This window comes from Schistocerca piceifrons, chromosome 2 (assembly GCF_021461385.2).
Source record: "Schistocerca piceifrons isolate TAMUIC-IGC-003096 chromosome 2, iqSchPice1.1, whole genome shotgun sequence".
In the NCBI taxonomy this organism is placed as follows: Eukaryota; Metazoa; Arthropoda; class Insecta; order Orthoptera; family Acrididae; genus Schistocerca; species Schistocerca piceifrons.
This window is the reverse complement of record NC_060139.1, coordinates 43,123,236-43,142,933: the sequence shown is the minus strand read 5'-3', so window position 1 is coordinate 43,142,933 and position 19,698 is coordinate 43,123,236. Positions and strand designations below refer to the sequence as shown.

The 19,698-nt window shown below is 38.7% G+C and overlaps 1 protein-coding gene across 1 annotated transcript in view; it reads right to left on the bottom strand.

Moving 5' to 3' along the window:
- Window positions 1-19,698, bottom strand: part of LOC124775134 (serine protease snake-like) — a 284,183-nt gene that overhangs the window by 21,244 nt on the left and 243,241 nt on the right. The window contains exon 9 of the mRNA XM_047249974.1: window positions 5,601-5,767. Within this exon, the coding sequence (XP_047105930.1) occupies window positions 5,601-5,767 (167 nt within the window). The remainder of the gene's footprint in view (window positions 1-5,600; window positions 5,768-19,698) is intronic.

Below are 19,698 nucleotides of genomic sequence, written 5' to 3'. Positions count from 1 at the left end.
ACTTGACCAGAAGAAGGGATCGGTTGGTAGGACATGTTCTGAGGCATCAAGGGATCACCAATTTAGTATTGGAGGGCAGCGTGGAGGGTAAAAATCGTAGAGGGAGACCAAGAGATGAATACACTAAGCAGATTCAGAAGGATGTGGGTTGCAGTAGGTACTGGGAGATGAAAAGGCTTGCACAGGATAGAGTAGCATGGAGGGCTGCATCAAACCAGTCTCAGGACTGAAGACCACAACAACAACAACCTAGCAAGTGTGGTGTCTGGCGGTGACACCACACATTTAGCATCAGTTTGACTGAGGGCAGATTGTGGTGGCTTAGAGGCTTGCCAATAGCATTTCAGAAACTGCATGGCTTGTGCATTTTTCAAGGACTGCTGTGGTGAGTGTATTCAGTACATGGTGAAACAAAGGTGAAACCGTGTCTAGGTGTCACAGGGTTGGGCGGCCACCCCTCACGACAGATTTCGGATGTCATAGGCTGGGCAGACTGGTAAAATAGGGCAGGTGGCAAACAGTAAAGGATCTAACATCAGACTATAATGCTCGGCAGAGTACAGATGTGGCTGAACACGCAGTGTACCTAACATTTCTAACAATGGGCCTCTGCAACCGATCACCTGTGAATGCACCAATGTTAACGCCATGACATCGGCAACTGTGACTGAAATGGGCACATGACCATTGGCAGTGAATGTTGGCACAGTGGCAAAGCACTGCATGGCCTCCTGAATCCCAATACCTTCTTCATGATGGTATTTGGAGGGGACAAATTTGTCATCTTTCAGGGGAACAGCTCCTTGGCAACTGTAATGTGGAATGGGGACAAGCTGCTCTGAGTAATAATCATGTGGGCGTCCACGGGTCCAGTGGAGCTCATGTAAGGCACCATGTTGGCCAAGGAGTATGATACACTGGTTGCAGACCACAAACAGCACTATGACGATCATGTTTCCCATCGCTTCCATATTAGGATTTATCACCACTGTTGTCTGTGCCAAAGGTGGATGTACCAACTACTAGGTAGGTGGTCATAATCTTCTAGCTGATCAGTGTGTATGACAATGACAAATGCTATCTGGTAATATTCATTCTTATCAGAGCCTCCATGCATGGATGCATCCTTGTGCCACGCCTTTATCCGGTGTTGTCATAGGCAACATCACTGACTATCAGTCTGCCCCTCTGCTGTTGTGTTAAGAAAAGCTGCAACAATGGTCACCATGCTGACAGTCTATGATGCACCAGCCATCATTGCTGCTCTGTCTGTGTAGATATGTATTGGTTGCTGTGAACAAGCCCATTTCCTGATTCAAGGTGTGTATGACAATGACAAATGCTATCTGGTAATATTCATTCTTATCAGAGCCTCCATGCATGGATGCATCCTTGTGCCACGCCTTTATCCGGTGTTGTCATAGGCAACATCACTGACTATCAGTCTGCCCCTCTGCTGTTGTGTTAAGAAAAGCTGCAACAATGGTCACCATGCTGACAGTCTATGATGCACCAGCCATCATTGCTGCTCTGTCTGTGTAGATATGTATTGGTTGCTGTGAACAAGCCCATTTCCTGATTCAAGGTAGGTGACATTACTGTGGGCTCCTTCATCCCTTAGTGAACAATATGTCTGCCCTATCAGGTGCTAGTTGTACAGGGTGTGGAGTTTGGTCTACCTGAAACCATGATTTCATATTTGCATGACAGTTGCAGGAACCTTACCAGTGCAATATAGTGAATCAATAAACTACATCTACATCTACATGGATACTCTGCAAATCACATTGAAGTGCCTGGCAGAGGGTTCATCGAATCACCTTCACAATTCTCTATTATTCCAATCTCGTATAGTGCGTGGAAAGAATGATCACCTACATCTTTCCGTACGAGCTCTGATTTCCCTTATTTTATCGTGGTGATCATTCCGCCCTACATAGGCCAGTCTCAACAAAATATTTTCGCATTCGGAGGAGAAAGTTAGTGATTGAAATTTCGTGAGAAGATTCCATCGCAACGAAAAATGCCTTTCTTCTAATGATTTCTAGCCCAAATCCTGTATCATTTCTGTGACACTATTTCCCATATTTCGCGATAATACAAAACATGCTGCCTTTCTTTGAACTTTTTCGATGTACTCCATCAGTCCTACTTGGTAAGGATCCCACACCATGCAGCACTATTCTAAAAGAGGACAGACAAGTGTAGTGTAGGCAGTCTCCTTAGTAGGTCTGTTACATTTTCTAAGTGTCCTGCCAATAAAACGTAAAACGCAGCCTTTGGTTAGCCTTCCCCACAACATTTTCTATGTGTTCTTTCCAATTTAAGTTGTTTGTAATTGTAATACCTAGGTATTCAGTTGAATTTACGGCTTTTAGATTAGACTGACTTATCGTGTAACCGAAGTTAAACGAGTTCCTTTTAGTACTCATGTGGATGACCTCACACTTTTCGTTATTTAGGGTCAACTGCCAGTTTTCGCACCATTCAGATATTTTTTCTAAATCGTTTTGCAGTTTGTTTTGATCTCCTGATGACTTTATTAGTCGAAAAACGGCAGCATCATCTGCAAACAACCAAATATGGCTGCTCAGATTGTATTCCAAATCGTTTATGTAAATAAGGAACAGCAAAGGGCCTATAACACTACCTTGTGGAACACCTGAAATCACTTCTGTTTTACTCAATGACTTTCCATCAGTTACTATGAACTGTGAGCCCTCTGACAGGAAATCGCAAATCCAGTCACATAACTGAGATGATATTCCATAAGCATGCAATTTTACTATGAGCCACTTGTGTGGTACAGTGTCAAAAGCCTTCCAGAAATCCAAGAATACGGAATCGATCTGAAATCCCTTGTCAATAGCACTCAGCACTTCATGTGAATAAAGATCTAGTTGTGTTTCACATGAATGACATTTTCTAAACCCACGTTGACTGTGTGTCAATAGACAGTTTCCTTTGAGGTAATTCATAATGTTCGAACACAATATATGTTCTAAAATCCTGCTGCATATCAACATTAATTATATGGGCCTTAATTTAGTGGATTACTCCTACTACTTTTCTTGAATATTGGTGTGACCTGTGCAAATTTCCAGTCTTTGGGTACGGATCTTTCGTCGAGTGAATGGTTATATATGATTGTTAAATATGGAGCTAATGCATCAGCATACTCTGAAACGAACGAACCTAATTGGTATACAGTCTGGACCAGAAGACTTGCTTTTATTAAGTGATTTGAGCTGCTTCACTACTCTGAGGATATTTACTTCCACGTTACTCATGTTGGAAGCAGTTCCCGATTCGAATTCTGGAATATTTACTTCATCTTCTTTTGTGAAGGCATTTCAGAAGGCTGTGTTTAGTAAATCTGCTTTGGCATTGATTGTTTCTTGCTGTTAACATACTTCACATATGACCAGCTTTGCTTTCATCTTGCAAGCAAGACTGGCAGTCTTTACCACTTCTGTTAGCCACTCGAAACCAGAGAGAATCTCTTCTGATCCAAAGTGACACACATCATCGGTACCAACATGAGTAATCAGCTGCAGTTGGCTGCAACCTGTGCTCTTCATGGGATCCAGGAGGACCCTTTCCACACCTGGAATGACTCCACCCAGTAAGCACACGGAGTGCACATTGGTTTCCTTACCCTCCTTGTAAGCCAAGTCCCTAAGGGACTCCATAATGCACCTAACGTTGGAGCTCCCAACTACCAATAGTCCCACCCCCTACAATTGCCCGGATCTTGCAGGCTGAGTGGTTTACTCTGAAACAGGGCAGGCGACAGCATTCGGCCCAGTGACAGTGTCAGCCACAGACAGCACCTGGAACCTGTTTGTCAGACAAACTGGGGAGGCCTTATGTGCCACCGCCTGGGAAGTATTTCACCCCCTGCTTTGCCCCGGGGCGCCCTACCACTCGACCAACATGAGGGGTCAGCCTCAGTTTGAGCAGCAACTGGGTTGGCCACCAGTGAGGACCAGTCAGAGGACTCTAATGCGCTGGATGTCCGTTTGATCCCCAAGGCTGGCCCACAACAGTGGTGCCCATCCACTGCAGCCTCAAGCTGTGTAACTGAAGCCATCACAGCCTGAAGCTGAGAGCAAAGTGTCACAAACTCCCACTGCAGCCTCAAGCTGTGTAACTGAAGCCATCACAGCCTGAAGCTGAGAGCAAAGTGTCACAAACTCGGCTCGCATCCACATACAACTATCACATTCCCTGTCCATACCAAAGACCATGGAAAACTAAACTATGCAGATAAACTGACTATCAGCACGTGCTGCACAACTCTACTGTAGACCTTGACGAAAACGCACAAACTGTGTCTAGTAATACGCAGATATTCAAGAACCTAGCTACTGAAGCACTCAGGTGAAACTGAATAATTTTACCCTGATAAGGGACTTGTAATACATCACAAAATTGGTTTACTTTCTGACACAAACAAAAATGCGAGAACTGTGGCTATTATACTTTAAATTTACACACAGAAACTCAAGAAACTAAACTATTAAAGCACACAGATGATATAATAAAATTCGCTCCTGGTTAGGAACTCATAAATGTCACAAAAGCGGTTTACTTATCAGTTGCTGCATCTGTCGCGGTCGGCTACTGCTGCCTGACTGACTGACTAACGCCAACAAGCGGTCACACTCTGCAGTCTTGACAGACAACAGTCAGTACTGTTGAATTTGAATTCCATCACATGATATATTTTTCTCTTTCTTGCACAAGGCATAACACGATGTTTTCGGAAACAATCAACATTTAAATGCAATTTGAAAATGAGAAACCTTCTGTGACATTTTTCATAATACGCAAAATGTGGATGGCATTACTCCTACCAATTTTTATCGTGCACCGAAATGCTAATAATCTTTATATCCAAGTATGTAGTACACTTTACATGTTTTTGATGTTGTTTTCATGGTGATAAAATTTTAATGGTCAATAACGAATTTAATGTATTCCAGGAAACTTCTCTCCTCATATCTGAGCATTTTTATTCCCCCTAATTAGTCACTATCTCATTGGCTAGAGGAACATCTGGCACCAGAGGTTGGTATTTGCATCAAATTTTGTTTGTACTTCTGTTTTCTGATGCATGGTAAGGGTTCTTATTTTCCTCTAATTAATAATTTTCTTGATGTGGTGTACCACAACCATGACATCATGAGTAATTAAATAAATACTGGTAAACAACAGCTGAAGTGCAACCTTGTACAATGTCTGTTTAGATAGATAGTTACCATTTCCTTTAGTCTCTTCAAGATATTTTCATGTATAATCTGTGACAGTTGTTCAGCCGTTGAACCAAATACTAAAGATGTGTGTGTGTGTGTGTGTGTGTGTGTGTGTGTGTGTGTGTGTGTGTGTGTGTGTGCGAGAGAGAGAGAGAGAGAGAGAGAGAGAGAGAGAGAGAGAGAGAGAGGGAGCTCTACAAAGAAAACTGTCACTTGGAATTCAAGTTTTATTCATTGAAGTCCTAACTACATTAACAGATCTATTACACACTGCAAACATAATAGAATACCTGGGTTTGAAGTTTCATACATGCAGAAGTAAAGCATATTACAGTAGCATACCTGACAAGTGTCTTTGTCTCCTGCAGTGACCCCGGCACATAACATTGATGGTGCAATTCCATGAGGCAGAGATGTGATCTTGCCAAGACTTTTCCATAAGTTATTGCACTTTTCGTTATCTACTATATCAAGATTAACTTTCTGCAAAATGTCACTTGATTTTCCAGCTGCAAGACAGAACACCATCAAAAATGACAACAATATCTGACAGTAAGACTTTTATTTTAGGTGTGGCTTTTAACATATTACTCACAATAGTCAAGGGGAGAGATCAAGATGTTTGTTTCATCATTAAATATCATTTAAGTGTGAAGGCAGTGGTAGTGTCAGTACCCAGAGAATATAGTTATAGCTAGGTTTGTATGTGCATTAACAGTGTAATATAGACTAAAAAAAAATCAACAAAAAATAATCAATTTGTGAAAATATAATATAAAAGGATAGACAAAAAAAAATCTATTCACCAAGTGGTGGTAGGAGAACACACGCAGTAGTCGACAAAATATACAAGCTTTTGGAGACAGTGCCTCCTCCTACTGGCTGAAGAGATGAAGGGGAAGAAGGAAGGATAAAGGGAAAGGACTGGTCATCCAGAACCGCAGATCAAGGGATGAGAAGCAAGTCTGGTAAGTATCCCCTGACCTGGGGTTCTGGGTGACTTTTTTGTAACTCTCCCTAGTTTCTAAAAGTTTCCAGTTCTTTTTCTTCATCCCTCTCCCTTCCCCCTTCAGCCCTTCTACTAGAAGAAGGAGCCACTGCTTCTGAAAGTATGCACATTTAATTAACTTGTGTGTGTGTCTCCTGCCGCCATTTAGTGAATAGATTTTTTTGTTATATCCAGTTAAAAACTAGATAAATAGTACTTAACTTCCAAGGGCTTGATACAAAATGCAGAACTGTGCTTACTGTTGGATGCTTATGACTGTTATGTATTGCTGCTGAACTGATGTCTGAAATCAGATATCCTAGAAATGCTGAATAGTATCAGGGTGAAGGTTCAACTTTGGGTTTTGATCCAGTATGCATATCTGAGCTGCCATGGATATTCTGCCAAGTAAATACTTTACTTTTTGGCTCCAAGTAAATGCTAATTTTTACTGTAGTGCTTGTTAAAGAAATTTAGAATTATGTAATGGCAAAGCAGTCACCAACCTGAAAGTTGGTTGGTTGGTTAGTTTCATGTTACATGGATCATTTTGTATGATACACCATAATAACATGGAATGAGACATTTTACATTCCACTGCAAATTTTTTATTATGGCTACATCCTGAACATTTGTAAGTTTTATCAAGAGTTGTCAAGGAGAATAACAAAAACTGCTGGTATTCTGACTGTATCGCTGTGTAAAATATGATTTGTTTCAGTATGAACCACGAGAAGAGCAAATGAAGTCAAAAGCCTACTTTTAACAACTTGTCAATAAAAGTAACATGTCAATGCAATCTATACACGAAAGGTGATATTGTACATTTTTGAAACATGAAAACAACATGTAATCCCAAAATGTTTTCATCACATTATTCTTCTACAGTTTTGAAAACTGTTGTATGAAATTAGGTATTTTAATTTTTGTTTCAATATGTAAAAAAAGGAAAGGTAATGACTCACATACTGCAGTCTGATGTGTGGTGCATAGGCTCACATAACATAACAATGTGTTCAGTAGCTTTCAATATCTCTGACACCAGTTCTAGTAGCAAGTACACTCATCAACATACAGAACTACACTGAGATCCAAAGATACACAATCACAGCTATGGTGGCACTGACTATTGATTGTTGAGAGCACAGTTCCCTGGGTTGAGAGCCTGGAGAAGGGGTAGGGAATAATGCGTGATGCAAGGATGAGTTGTTGGTATAGTGCGAATCAGTATCGGCCAGGATTGATGACTCAGTGTCTGCTCAAGATGGAAAGTGTCCTGCTACCTTCTACTACTGCAGTTAAGACAGAGGCATTTCCATCACTGTAAAGGACAGGTGACATGTGAAAGCTGCCTTGTGACATACCAGCTATGTTGCAGTTACTGTGCAACATTCCCTGTGGGTATAATAACAAAATAGACAACCAACTGTCTACTTGAAAGAATGGCCCTTGCCAAATGGTGGTGAGCCTGTAAATCTGCAAATATGACTAACAACTACTTTTTGTGTGCCATTTGGATATCCCTTCCAACAGAAATTTCTCTTAACTATATAGGTGGAAATTGTGTGTCTAGCATATCTTTCATTCTTGCAGTCCCCCTCTCCTAAACCTCCACTAATCTGTTTCCCACTATCTCACCTTAGCTCTTTGCTTCTCTCACCTGTCTACTCCTCTCCATCCTTTTTCATCACTACCTCACTTTCCATTCCTTGCCTTCCTGCCCCTTCTCTCTCTCTCCCTTTTTTCCTCTCTACCCTTTCTTATATGCTCTTACCTCTGATCTCCGTTCATCTTATTGTGCAGCCACTGAGTCATTTTGTGAAAGACCTGCCTGTCACAACCCTGCTACAACCTCCTTGCCTCATGTGTCCTACCCTGACCATCCCCACCTCCATCTACCCAGACAACTGCTTTTAGTAACTGATATTCAATTATCAGTCTCGTCACAACTGTGTGTGTGTTAAAGCAAGTGCAACTGTTTTCTATTACATGTTTCTGTGCACCTCAAACCAGTTCATTCCCTGTATTACATGTAGGCAGTTGCATATTTCTAGGTCCTGAAACTTACTAAGTGCCTTTCATGGGATAGTTTGTGTCCATCTTCAAGCATTTGCTAGCTCAGTTCTTTCAGCATCTACATGCCAATTTCCCATGGCTAAAAAGAAAAATGGGAATGAAGAAAACAACAGTGACCATTCATGCTCCCCTTATTTCCAAATGTTCAATATCTCATGTTAGTTCTATTTAGTGCGGATCACACATAGTTGAGAATTACTGTAAAATAAGGCAAATGTGTCTGTGTTAGCAATCATCTTTGTAGGCTCATTGTATTTCCTTAATATTCTACCAATGAACCAAAGTGTGTCATGTGGTTTACCTATGACAGTCTATGCAGCCGATCCATTTCATATCCCTACCAGCTGTTATAAGAAATTATTTGCACGACTCTACTGGTTTTAATTGTGACTCACTGAATTGTTCATCATAGGGTACTTCATGTTTTTACTTTTTGAGGTGTACTATTTTACAGTTCTAACATCTAAAGCTAACTGAAAATTTTTACAGTACTTTGAACTCTTTATAAAGATCTGGGAGCTGTCTTGCTTGCTTTCACCAAATTCTTTTGTAATGGTTTTGCTGCATCTGCTATCTTCTTGGATAATTAGATTTTTCTCTCAAAATTTTTCCATCAGAGGATTTATTGTGCAGCAAGCATGAGTGTAGCTAGGGTCATGTGGGTTTCTGTGGGATTCTCATCGAGAGTAGCACAGTCTGTTGTGTGGGTCCCTTCTAACATAACTGGTTATAGTGAGATAAATGTACTACCCAATATTTGATCAAATGAACTGAATGATACCGTGATGAAATGGTAAAAAACAAAAATCCACTACTACAAAACTATGCAAAAATGTTTAAATGTCAATGTTTACAAATACTTAATATAATTACAATGATGATTATGGACTTCTCAAAAAGATAAACAATTAATTGTATTTTATTGATGAAATGTATGCCCCAAATATTATTTTGCATAAATAGATCGATGTATGATAGTAACGGCTTTGCTACAGGTTGTTAGAGGAAAACCTTAGTTGGTTGCAACTTGCGTGAGTGGGAAGTGTGAGGATGAACAAGTTGTGTGTGTTTTATTGATTTGTATTGTGAAGTGAAATGACTGAAAATAGATGTATAATCCTGCAGAAAGTCCTTCAGATTTCACATTGTAATTGAAGTAGTAACCCAATCACCCTCGACACAATTATAGAAAGATGAATCACAGAAAGGAGGAGTACACGGAGCCATCAATGTACAACGAAGAAGAGCAACTAAAAATATGAGTATTGTTTTATTAACAGAACTGGTAGTTAAAATTCTACTGTCCATGTCACTCACTGCAGTGTGTCACTATCTCATGGTGGCAAGTGCTGTGAAAATGTGACCAACTGCCAAAATTACTAACTTACTCCAAACATATCTAAGTTCAACACTGGACAACAAGAGGCTGGGGATGGTCAGAATATGATGGCGTTGCCCATGATTTTCTGGAAGTGAAATGTGAATACTGTGTTGGACTATTTTGCATCTTGCAGATTGAAAGATGTTGTGAAAATTTTATGTGAACAATCAGCCAGATATGAACCGCAGCTATCAAACAGCAACATAACAGCATAAAAGGATTTTGCAAACAAGAAGCAAAAAAAGATGGAAAAAGTAAAAAAGTGAGGTGAACAATTAACAACGATGACATCCAACAACAAAGTTAAGTACTGGAAATATTTTATTTATTTATTTATTTATTGGTGAAGTGTTTCATTGTGTAATTATTAACAATGACAGTAATGAAGAATCTGGACCAATAGGAAATAACACAGATATGAGAGACTTAAATAGTGTAGTGAAACAAGAACAGGAAAATATTAGTGACGAAGTTGTGTAAAAGCAAAAACTAAGGGATGAATTAAAACGAGATGATGATAATGACATAAGTATCATGCTGTCACCATTAATCAAAATTAGCAGTGATAATAAGGATCAGTTAATAAAAATGATCAGTGATAGTAAGCATTAGTTAATAAAAATGAGTAATGACCAGTTCACAAAATTCAGGCAGTCAACAGGAATGTTATGTGATTGTGTTGGTATAAATACAGCAAAATTAAATGATTTGCTGTTGGCAAACACTTGTATGAGCACTGTGTTTTGTTGTATATGGCACTTTTCCTTTGCACTTAATGTTTTATTTTCCTTTTTTTTTCTCGTTCACATTTTATTGTTGCAGTATTATTCTGCAATAGCGCGATACAGTAATATCCTTTGTTAGAGTATCGATTATTACCAGTCAAAATTACAAAAATTTAAATGAAAACTCACACAATGAAAAATTCCTGGAATTCTAAGAAAATTTCTGGGTTTTCTCCTGGATGAAAAAATTCCCGGGTTTTTCCCGGATCTCCCGGGTCGTGTACACCCTGATCATATTTCACATCCTGAATAGTAGCAGCTGATTTTGTTATGGTCAGTATCAACTCGTTGGTCAGTATATTGCACTTCTACCCCCTGTCAAGATGGCGGCTAGTGACAAGAGTAAATCGTGTCTTAAGTGCAATAAATTAACAAAAACCACGGAAATATTCGTGATCTGTGGATTATGGTGTAGAAAACAGTTTCACAGTGATTGTGTTGGTCTAAGCAACAGTGAAATACGTCTCGTGAGAAATTCGAAAGAGCGAATTAAGTTTTGTTGTGAAGCATGTGAGTCTGCCTTACATGTTCAGCTGACGAAAGAGGTAGGAACTACAACGGATTGGGAAGCTGTACAATATTTAAGAGAAAGCGCGTCGAGTGCAGAAGTGAGTAATATAAACGAGACAAAAAGTGACAGCCACGTTGTAAAAAATAGTGTTTGTAATAACAGTAAAGGAGAAATCATAAAGTTAAATGAACGATTAAAAAGTCTTCTGCTAGTTGCTGATATACTGAGATATTACTAAACTTGAGAACGAAAACCGTGAGTTAAAAACATTGGTTGCGAGCAGTAAACGCCAAAAGAGCATAAACAACTTAAACACGCATTCCAGTGAAAGTAATGGTCAAAATTGCGTAAACAGGCCGAACTCAAATGCCCTTCAAAGTGAAAACAGTGGCCTAAAGTGTGTAAACAATTAAAAAACTATTTCTCGTGTAACGCCAAACAAAGTGACTAAAAAAGTGCCTTGCTCACAACGAAATACGTGGAATAAACCTAATCTCATGTGCACAAACAAGTTCAGCGTGTTATCAGAAAGCAGCAGCAACCCCATAAACATTGAAAGTGAACAAGCCACCCAACGTGAAGATAAAAACATTGTAAGGAGCTGCAGAAACATGGCCAACAGCCAGAAACAGCGAACAACGAAACACAATGTGATTTTTCTAGCGGACAGCCACAGAAGAAAGCTAGAAAATATTCTACAGGAAGTGAATACGGATCTTCATGCAACTGGCATCGTAAAACCTGGTGTGAGGGCAGAAAATATTGTTGAAGGCATCTCAGAACACAAGAATACAACAAGGGACAGTGACTTTGTTGTTTCTGTGACTGGTGCAAATGATGTAGCACATAATGAAGCCAAAAAGTGTGTAACAGGTTTAAAATTTTTTTTAGATGTAAGTAAGGTGGAAAACACTATTGTTGTGACGATACCTCATAGACATGACTTGATCTATAATTCATATGTTAACAACGAGATTCGTAAAACAAATATTAAAATCAAACAACTATGTTCCATTTATGCTAAATGTAATGCAGTGGATCTTAGCAGACTTGAAGGAAATTTGGACACTGACCATGTTGAGCATCTAAATTACCATGGGAAAACATTTTTGTGTCAGGAGATAAACAAAGTTGTAAATGAAATACGAGCACGCAGCAGCCTTGTCTTAAAAGACAGTCCCACAGAGCATGACTGTACACCTCCTTTTTTAGAGAAAACGACATTACAGACGAAGGAAAGTTAGAAACCACATTAAGTGGAAACTGCAGCAGTCTATTCATTCAGATAATTGTGAAACCCTAGATCATGTAGCGAAAATAAATGAATACAGAAGGTTCTGTGAAAGTAGAATACCATTATGTAGGAGTGACAGTTTCCTCCTCCTTCATATAAATGTACAATCTCTTAGGTGTAAAATCAATGAATTACAATACTGGCTCGATAAAATCAACTGCAGTGTTCTATGCATCAATGAACACTGGATGAAAGACACTGAAATAGACTTGTGTGTTCCTCTTGGATATTCGTTGGTTACAAGCTACTGCAGAAAAAGTATTACACACGGTGGGGTCTCAATATATGTCAAAAGTGACCTTGAATTGCATTGCTCAGTTATAGACCTTAGTAGAATATGCCTTGAAGCTACAATAGAAGTAGCTAGTGTGGTAATGCGTGAACAGAAAACTGTAACTGTCTCAATCTATCGAATCCCAGGCTCTGATGAGATAGTATTTATAGAAAAAATTAATACTTTAATATTGTTGTCAAAATATAAACAGCATAGAATTGTAATTGTAGGTGATATTAACATAGAGATAAGGGCAAAGAGAAAAAATGTAATTCATATGATTAGCACTCTGAAGTCATTAAACTATTACTGTCTCAATGAAAAACCCACTAGACTGACCGCATGCCTTGATAACACAATTAGCAATGTACAAAGAGACTCCATACAATGTGATGTAATAGAATTAGAAATATCAGATCATGCAGGGCTATGGCTTCAAATAGAAAAGTTAGCCTTCAGTTCTGCAGAGAGAGAAGTGACATATAGAATTCTAGGTGAATCCAACGTAAACAAAATGATAAACCAGTTAAAAGAAATGGATTGGACTCATGTAATGGATAACAAGAAAACTATTAATAAATGTTTTTCCATTTTCCTGAGAGAGATCAAGCATATAGTAGAAATGACATGCCCCATGGTAACCAAAGGGTACCAGAGTAATATTACTCATAAGCAACAAAATACTAACAAGTGGTACACCCCACAACTTAACAAACTCAGAATACTACTGATGATTATGAAAGACAAATCTCATAACAGTGATAGGGACAAGGAAAATTACACTAAAATGAGAAACCTTTACAGATTAGAAATAAAAAATGCTAAGTGCTGTGCAATTGATGAATATATTTTAAATTCTAAAAATCAATGTAAAGCTGCCTGGACTGTCATTAAAAGGGAAATAAATAATACCGATAAAGAAACGAGTATGCCTATTGACTGCAATATTATCAATGAATATTTTGTAAATAACATCACCACCCCACCCATCAATTCTGCCTCTGATGCAGAAGCATTGCTCACTTGTGCAAAACAGACAAGAAGTGAGAAGTTCACTTGGACCCGAATCACATTAAATGATATTCATAAGACAATAAACAAATTAAGTATTTCAAAACAGAAGATCATTATGGACTCGGTAATCTCATCATTAAATGTATAACAAAAGAAATTGAAATGCCACTTCTCTCACTATCAAACAGAGTACTTGATGAAGGAATATTCCCCGACTGTCTTAAGCTCACAGTTACATTGCCTGTGTATAAAAAAGGTGAAAGAAACATCCCAAATAACTACAGACCCATTTCAATAGTACCAATCACATCCAAGTTAGGAGAAAATTGTGTGCATAAGCAGATATACAGGTATTTTGAAACCAACAAAATTTTAAATGAACAACAGTTTGGCTTCAGGTCACACCTATCAACTGTAAAAGCAGTAGAAGCTTTGGTAAGCAATGTTTATGAAGGGTATGAAAAAAGGGTATCAATGTCTGGAACACTTATTGACCTAAGTAAAGCTTTTGACTCGGTGTCATATGACATACTCATCAAAAATTTAAAATACTATGGCATTGAAAATGACACACTCCGACTTTTCAGATCTTATCCAAGCAATTGGTTTCAACTTGTATATGCAAATAGGCAGAGGTCAGAAATACTCCCTATAGAAAGAGGAATACCCCAAGCCTCTGTTCTTGGACCTTTTCTGTTCATTGTCTATGTTAATGACTTCTCGAATTACATACCGTGTAAGAACATACTATATGCTGACGATATGACATTAATAAGTACAGGAGAGAACTTACAGAGTGTACTGGACAAAAATAGTGAAATGATGCAAATGACTAATTACTGGTGTCAGACTAACCAGCTGTGCATAAATCAAACAAAAACAGAAGAAATAATATTTAATCTCAAAGTAACTAAAAATGAAAACAAAACAGTGAAATTACTTGGGCTAATCATAGACCAAAAGCTCTCATGGGAAGGACACACCAATTATCTATGTAGTAAACTAGCATGAGTACTTTTCTTATTGTATAAATTAAGAAACAGTGTGAGCAAACAATTGCTACTCCACTCATACTATGCTTTTTTCATTCCCAACTGCAATATGGAATATTGATTTGGGGTAACTCCCCAAGGGCTGAATGTATTTTCAGATGGCAGAAGAAAGCAATCAGGTGCATGGAGGGGTTAGCACCCAGAGAGTCCTGCAGAAATTATTTTAAATCTCTTGGCGTAATGATAGTGCCAAGCATGTACATATATAACTGTCTAATATCTGCCAGAGAAAATCTGAAAAAATTGAACATGAGATGTGATGTGCATGCACACAGTACAAGAAACAGTCACCTGCTGGACTTGCCTTCCACAAGACTTGCTGTAGTCCATAATAACTATAAGTATTAAAGCATAAAATTTTTCAATAAGTTACCATGCTCAGCTCGTACAGTACCACTAAATAAATATAAGAATACATTGGAAACCTGGCTAAAAAACAACAAATTCTATACAACTGAAGAATTCTTAGAAACTAATCATCAAAATATATGTTTTAGCTAAGTTATGAAGAAAATGTTTTGATATTATATAAGCTAGTTATTTACTGTGATTCTTTTCTTATGTGTGTATTTAATTTCTGTATAAAACATTGTTTTACATAATGCTGAAGAAAAGGTCTGTAGTTCCTTTTCTCCCCTTTCTGTAACTATTTGAATATCGTACTGAAACTAAAACCCTCTGTAAACTTTGACGAAGCCAACTGTATGAAAAATACTGAAAGGCTAATAAAAATATTCTATTCTATAATAAGAAGCAGTTAACAGAAATTGGTCATTTAAAAGTCTTATTGAATACTGATACAATCGAACAACTCTCCTGTTGCTCAAATAAACAATATTAATCAAAAAAATGGTAGATTAGATGTATGAATAGAGTCTGTTGAGTTATAAATGAAAGAAATTGAACGTAGCTTTAACAAAGAAGTTAAAAATGTCAAAGATGAGATCACTGAAGATAGGAAGAAAAACAAAATTGCTTTCAAAAATTTGCATGAGGAAGTGAAAACTGTTGACAAAACTGTAAATAGTCGAATTTGGACTTTGAAAACAAATGTTGATAGCAAACTGGTACTTGTTGAATGCAGTTTTGTTAACAGGTGAAAACAGTAGACAGCAAACTCACAGAAAATGCAAAATTAAGTAAAAGCAAAATTAGCACCCTCGAAAGTAGTGTTTCTGTTTGTGTAAAAAATTTGAAGAATTGTCTGGTGATGTAGTTAATCAAAATTGTGTTAACAGTGTTGGTACCATGTTTTGCAACATTCCAGTGAAAAACTTTTCAAGTGAAGGTAATTTACATCCTGCAGGTTTTCTGCAGCATTGCAGAGATAATTTTGTGTCTAATATGACAGATACTATGAAAATCAAGTTTGTTGAAAAGCTTCTGGAAGGTGAAGCATTAACTTGGACAAATAAGTGTACTAACGATGATGGTGTGGTATCCCCTTGTCACCAGTTTGCCAAACCCTTGTCACCAGTTCTGTAAACCCTCATTGCCAGTTTTGTGAAGGTCTCATTGCTACCGCTGTGGAGGCCAAGTTGCCACTGTTGTTGCAGTAGGCTGAGTTTGTGAGTTCGTGAAATGGCTTCTGGTGCAGTACACCACTAAGACAATTACTCCCTGCCACTACTACACAAGCTATGCCTGAGGTCAAGTAACAGGACAGGAGAATGAAAGTTCTACAACACTCGAAAAATTTAGTAACAAAGTCAGACAAATGAATTAAAAAGGTTTACTTATCTTTGCAACTTGTTTAATAATGAAATCTGCAACACTGCATTAATGTAACACAAAAAGGCCCTCAATGGCTAAGTGCAAATAATCATAGGTCAACTTCTAAGTACATAGAAAATGCTTTTCACAACTGCCTGTCCACTTCTAAGAGTTCATTAAATGATGTTCCCTGTCTAAGTCAGCCCTGGTCAATGGTCTATAACCAAGTGAGTGAGAGCTGCTCTTCTATCTTCCAAGTAGGCTTCTGTCCACTGCTGTCTGGTCATTAGTGGACTGTACTCGGCCGGCAATTCGCTGAGGTGAAGTTTATATCCTCATCCTCAGTGCTGCCCATGGTGTAAGTGGCAAGTCTCTGTGGCACTGACACCAGCTAGCATCTTTGCACCTGCGGTGCTTTTGCCCTGACTGTGTCTTGTTTGAATGACACAACAGGCAAAACTTATGCAGACTCTGAGAGAGGATTTTTAAGTATATTTTGGTCAAAGTTGGAGAAAACAAATAAATACAACTACAATAGACACACAGATCTTGAAAGTGTTACTAAGCAAAATTGTCACAGTAATAATCACAACAGGAGAGTGCACCATAATCACAGTGGTAACAATTATCATCAGAAGGAACAGATAAGAGTAAATGGTAACAATTTTCTTTCTGAAAAGCAAACACAGTTGTAGCAAAATGAGAAATAAAAGAAAAAAGTTATATGTATCTGTTCCACAAAGCAATTGAATGTGGTAACTTATTACTTTGGCATGTACAGTGTTACTTTTCTACTGGTTGTAAAGAGGTCATGATTTATATTTTATTATGTTCTTTCAAGAACTACAAGTTTCAATCAATCCCTGAGCGTTTAATTTAGTTCTTAAGGTAATTTTCTTTGTGATATATAATATGTTGAATGTCATAACCCCCCCATGAACCATGGACCTTGCCGTTGGTGGGGAGGCTTGCGTGCCTCAGCGATACAGATAGCCGTACCGTAGGTGCAACCACAACCGAGGGGTATCTGTTGAGAGGCCAGACAAACGTGTGGTTCCTGAAGAGGGGCAGCAGCCTTTTCAGTAGTTACAAGGGCAACAGTCTGGATGATTGACTGATCTGGCCTTGTAACAATAACCAAAACAGCCTTGCTGTGCTGGTACTGCGAACGGCTGAAAGCAAGGGGAAACTACAGCCGTAATTCTTCCCGAGGGCATGCAGCTTTACTGTATGATTACATGATGATGGCGTCCTCTTGGGTAAAATATTCCGGAGGTAAAATAGTCCCCCATTTGGATCTCTGGGCGGGGACTACTCAAGAGGATGTCATTATCAGGAGAAAGAAAACTGGCGTTCTACGGATCGGAGCGTGGAATGTCAGATCCCTTAATCAGGCAGGTAGGTTAGAAAATTTAAAAAGGGAAATGGATAGGTTGAAGTTAGATATAGTGGGAATTAGTGAAGTTCGGTGGCAGGAGGAACAAGACTTCTGGTCAGGTGACTACAGGGTTATAAACACAAAATCAAATAGGGGTAATGCAGGAGTAGGTTTAATAATGAATAGGAAAATAGGAATGCGGGTAAGCTACTACAAACAGTATAGTGAACGCATTATTGTGGCCAAGATAGATACGAAGCCCACGCCTACTACAGTAGTACAAGTTTATATGCCAACTAGCTCTGCAGATGACGAAGAAATTGAAGAAATGTATGATGAAATAAAAGAAATTATTCAGATTGTGAAGGGAGACGAAAATTTAATAGTCATGGGTGACTGGAATTTGAGTGTAGGAAAAGGGAGAGAAGGAAAAATAGTAGGTGAATATGGATTGGGGGACAGAAATGAAGGAGGAAGCCGCCTGGTCGAATTTTGCACAGAGCACAACATAATCATAACTAACACTTGGTTTAAGAATCATGAAAGAAGGTTGTATACATGGAAGAACCCTGGAGATACTAAAAGGTATCAGATAGATTATATAATGGTAAGACAGAGATTTAGGAACCAGGTTTTAAATTGTAAGACATTTCCAGGGGCAGATGTGGACTCTGACCACAATCTATTGGTTATGACTTGTAGATTAAAACTGAAGAAACTGCAAAAAGGTGGGAATTTAAGGAGATGGGACCTGGATAAACTAAAAGAACCAGAGGTTGTACAGAGATTCAGGGAGAGCATAAGGGAGCAATTGACAGGAATGGGGGAAATAAATACAGTAGAAGAAGAATGGGTAGCTTTGAGGGATGAAGTAGTGAAGGCAGCAGAGGATCAAGTAGGTAAAAACACGAGGGCTAGTAGAAATCCTTGGGTAACAGAAGAAATACTGAATTTAATTGATGAAAGGAGAAAATATAAAAATGCAGTAAGTGAAACAGGCAAAAAGGAATACAAACGTCTCAAAAATGAGATCGACAGGAAGTGCAAAATGGCTAAGCAGGGATGGCTAGAGGACAAATGTAAGGATGTAGAGGCCTATCTCACTAGGGGTAAGATAGATACCGCCTACAGGAAAATTAAAGAGACCTTTGGAGATAAGAGAACGACTTGTATGAATATCAAGAGCTCAGATGGAAACCCAGTTCTAAGCAAAGAAGGGAAAGCAGAAAGGTGGAAGGAGTATATAGAAGGTCTATACAAGGGCGATGTACTTGAGGCAATATTATGGAAATGGAAGAGGATGTAGATGAAGATGAAATGGGAGATATGATACTGCGTGAAGAGTTTGACAGAGCACTGAAAGACCTGTCGAAACAAGGCCCCCGGAGTAGACAATATTCCATTGGAACTACTGACGGCCGTGGGAGAGCCAGTCCTGACAAAACTCTACCATCTGGTGAGCAAGATGTATGAAACAGGCGAAATACCCTCAGACTTCAAGAAGAACATAATAATTCCAATCCCAAAGAAAGCAGGTGTTGACAGATGTGAAAATTACCGAACTATCAGCTTAATAAGTCACAGCTGCAAAATACTAACACGAATTCTTTACAGACGAATGGAAAAACTAGTAGAAGCCAACCTCGGGGAAGATCAGTTTGGATTCCGTAGAAACACTGGAACACGTGAGGCAATACTGACCTTACGACTTATCTTAGAAGAAAGATTAAGGAAAGGCAAACCTACGTTTCTAGCATTTGTAGACTTAGAGAAAGCTTTTGACAATGTTGACTGGAATACTCTCTTTCAAATTCTAAAGGTGGCAGGGGTAAAATACAGGGAGCGAAAGGCTATTTACAATTTGTACAGAAACCAGATGGCAGTTATAAGAGTCGAGGGACATGAAAGGGAAGCAGTGGTTGGGAAGGGAGTAAGACAGGGTTGTAGCCTCTCCCTGATGTTGTTCAATCTGTA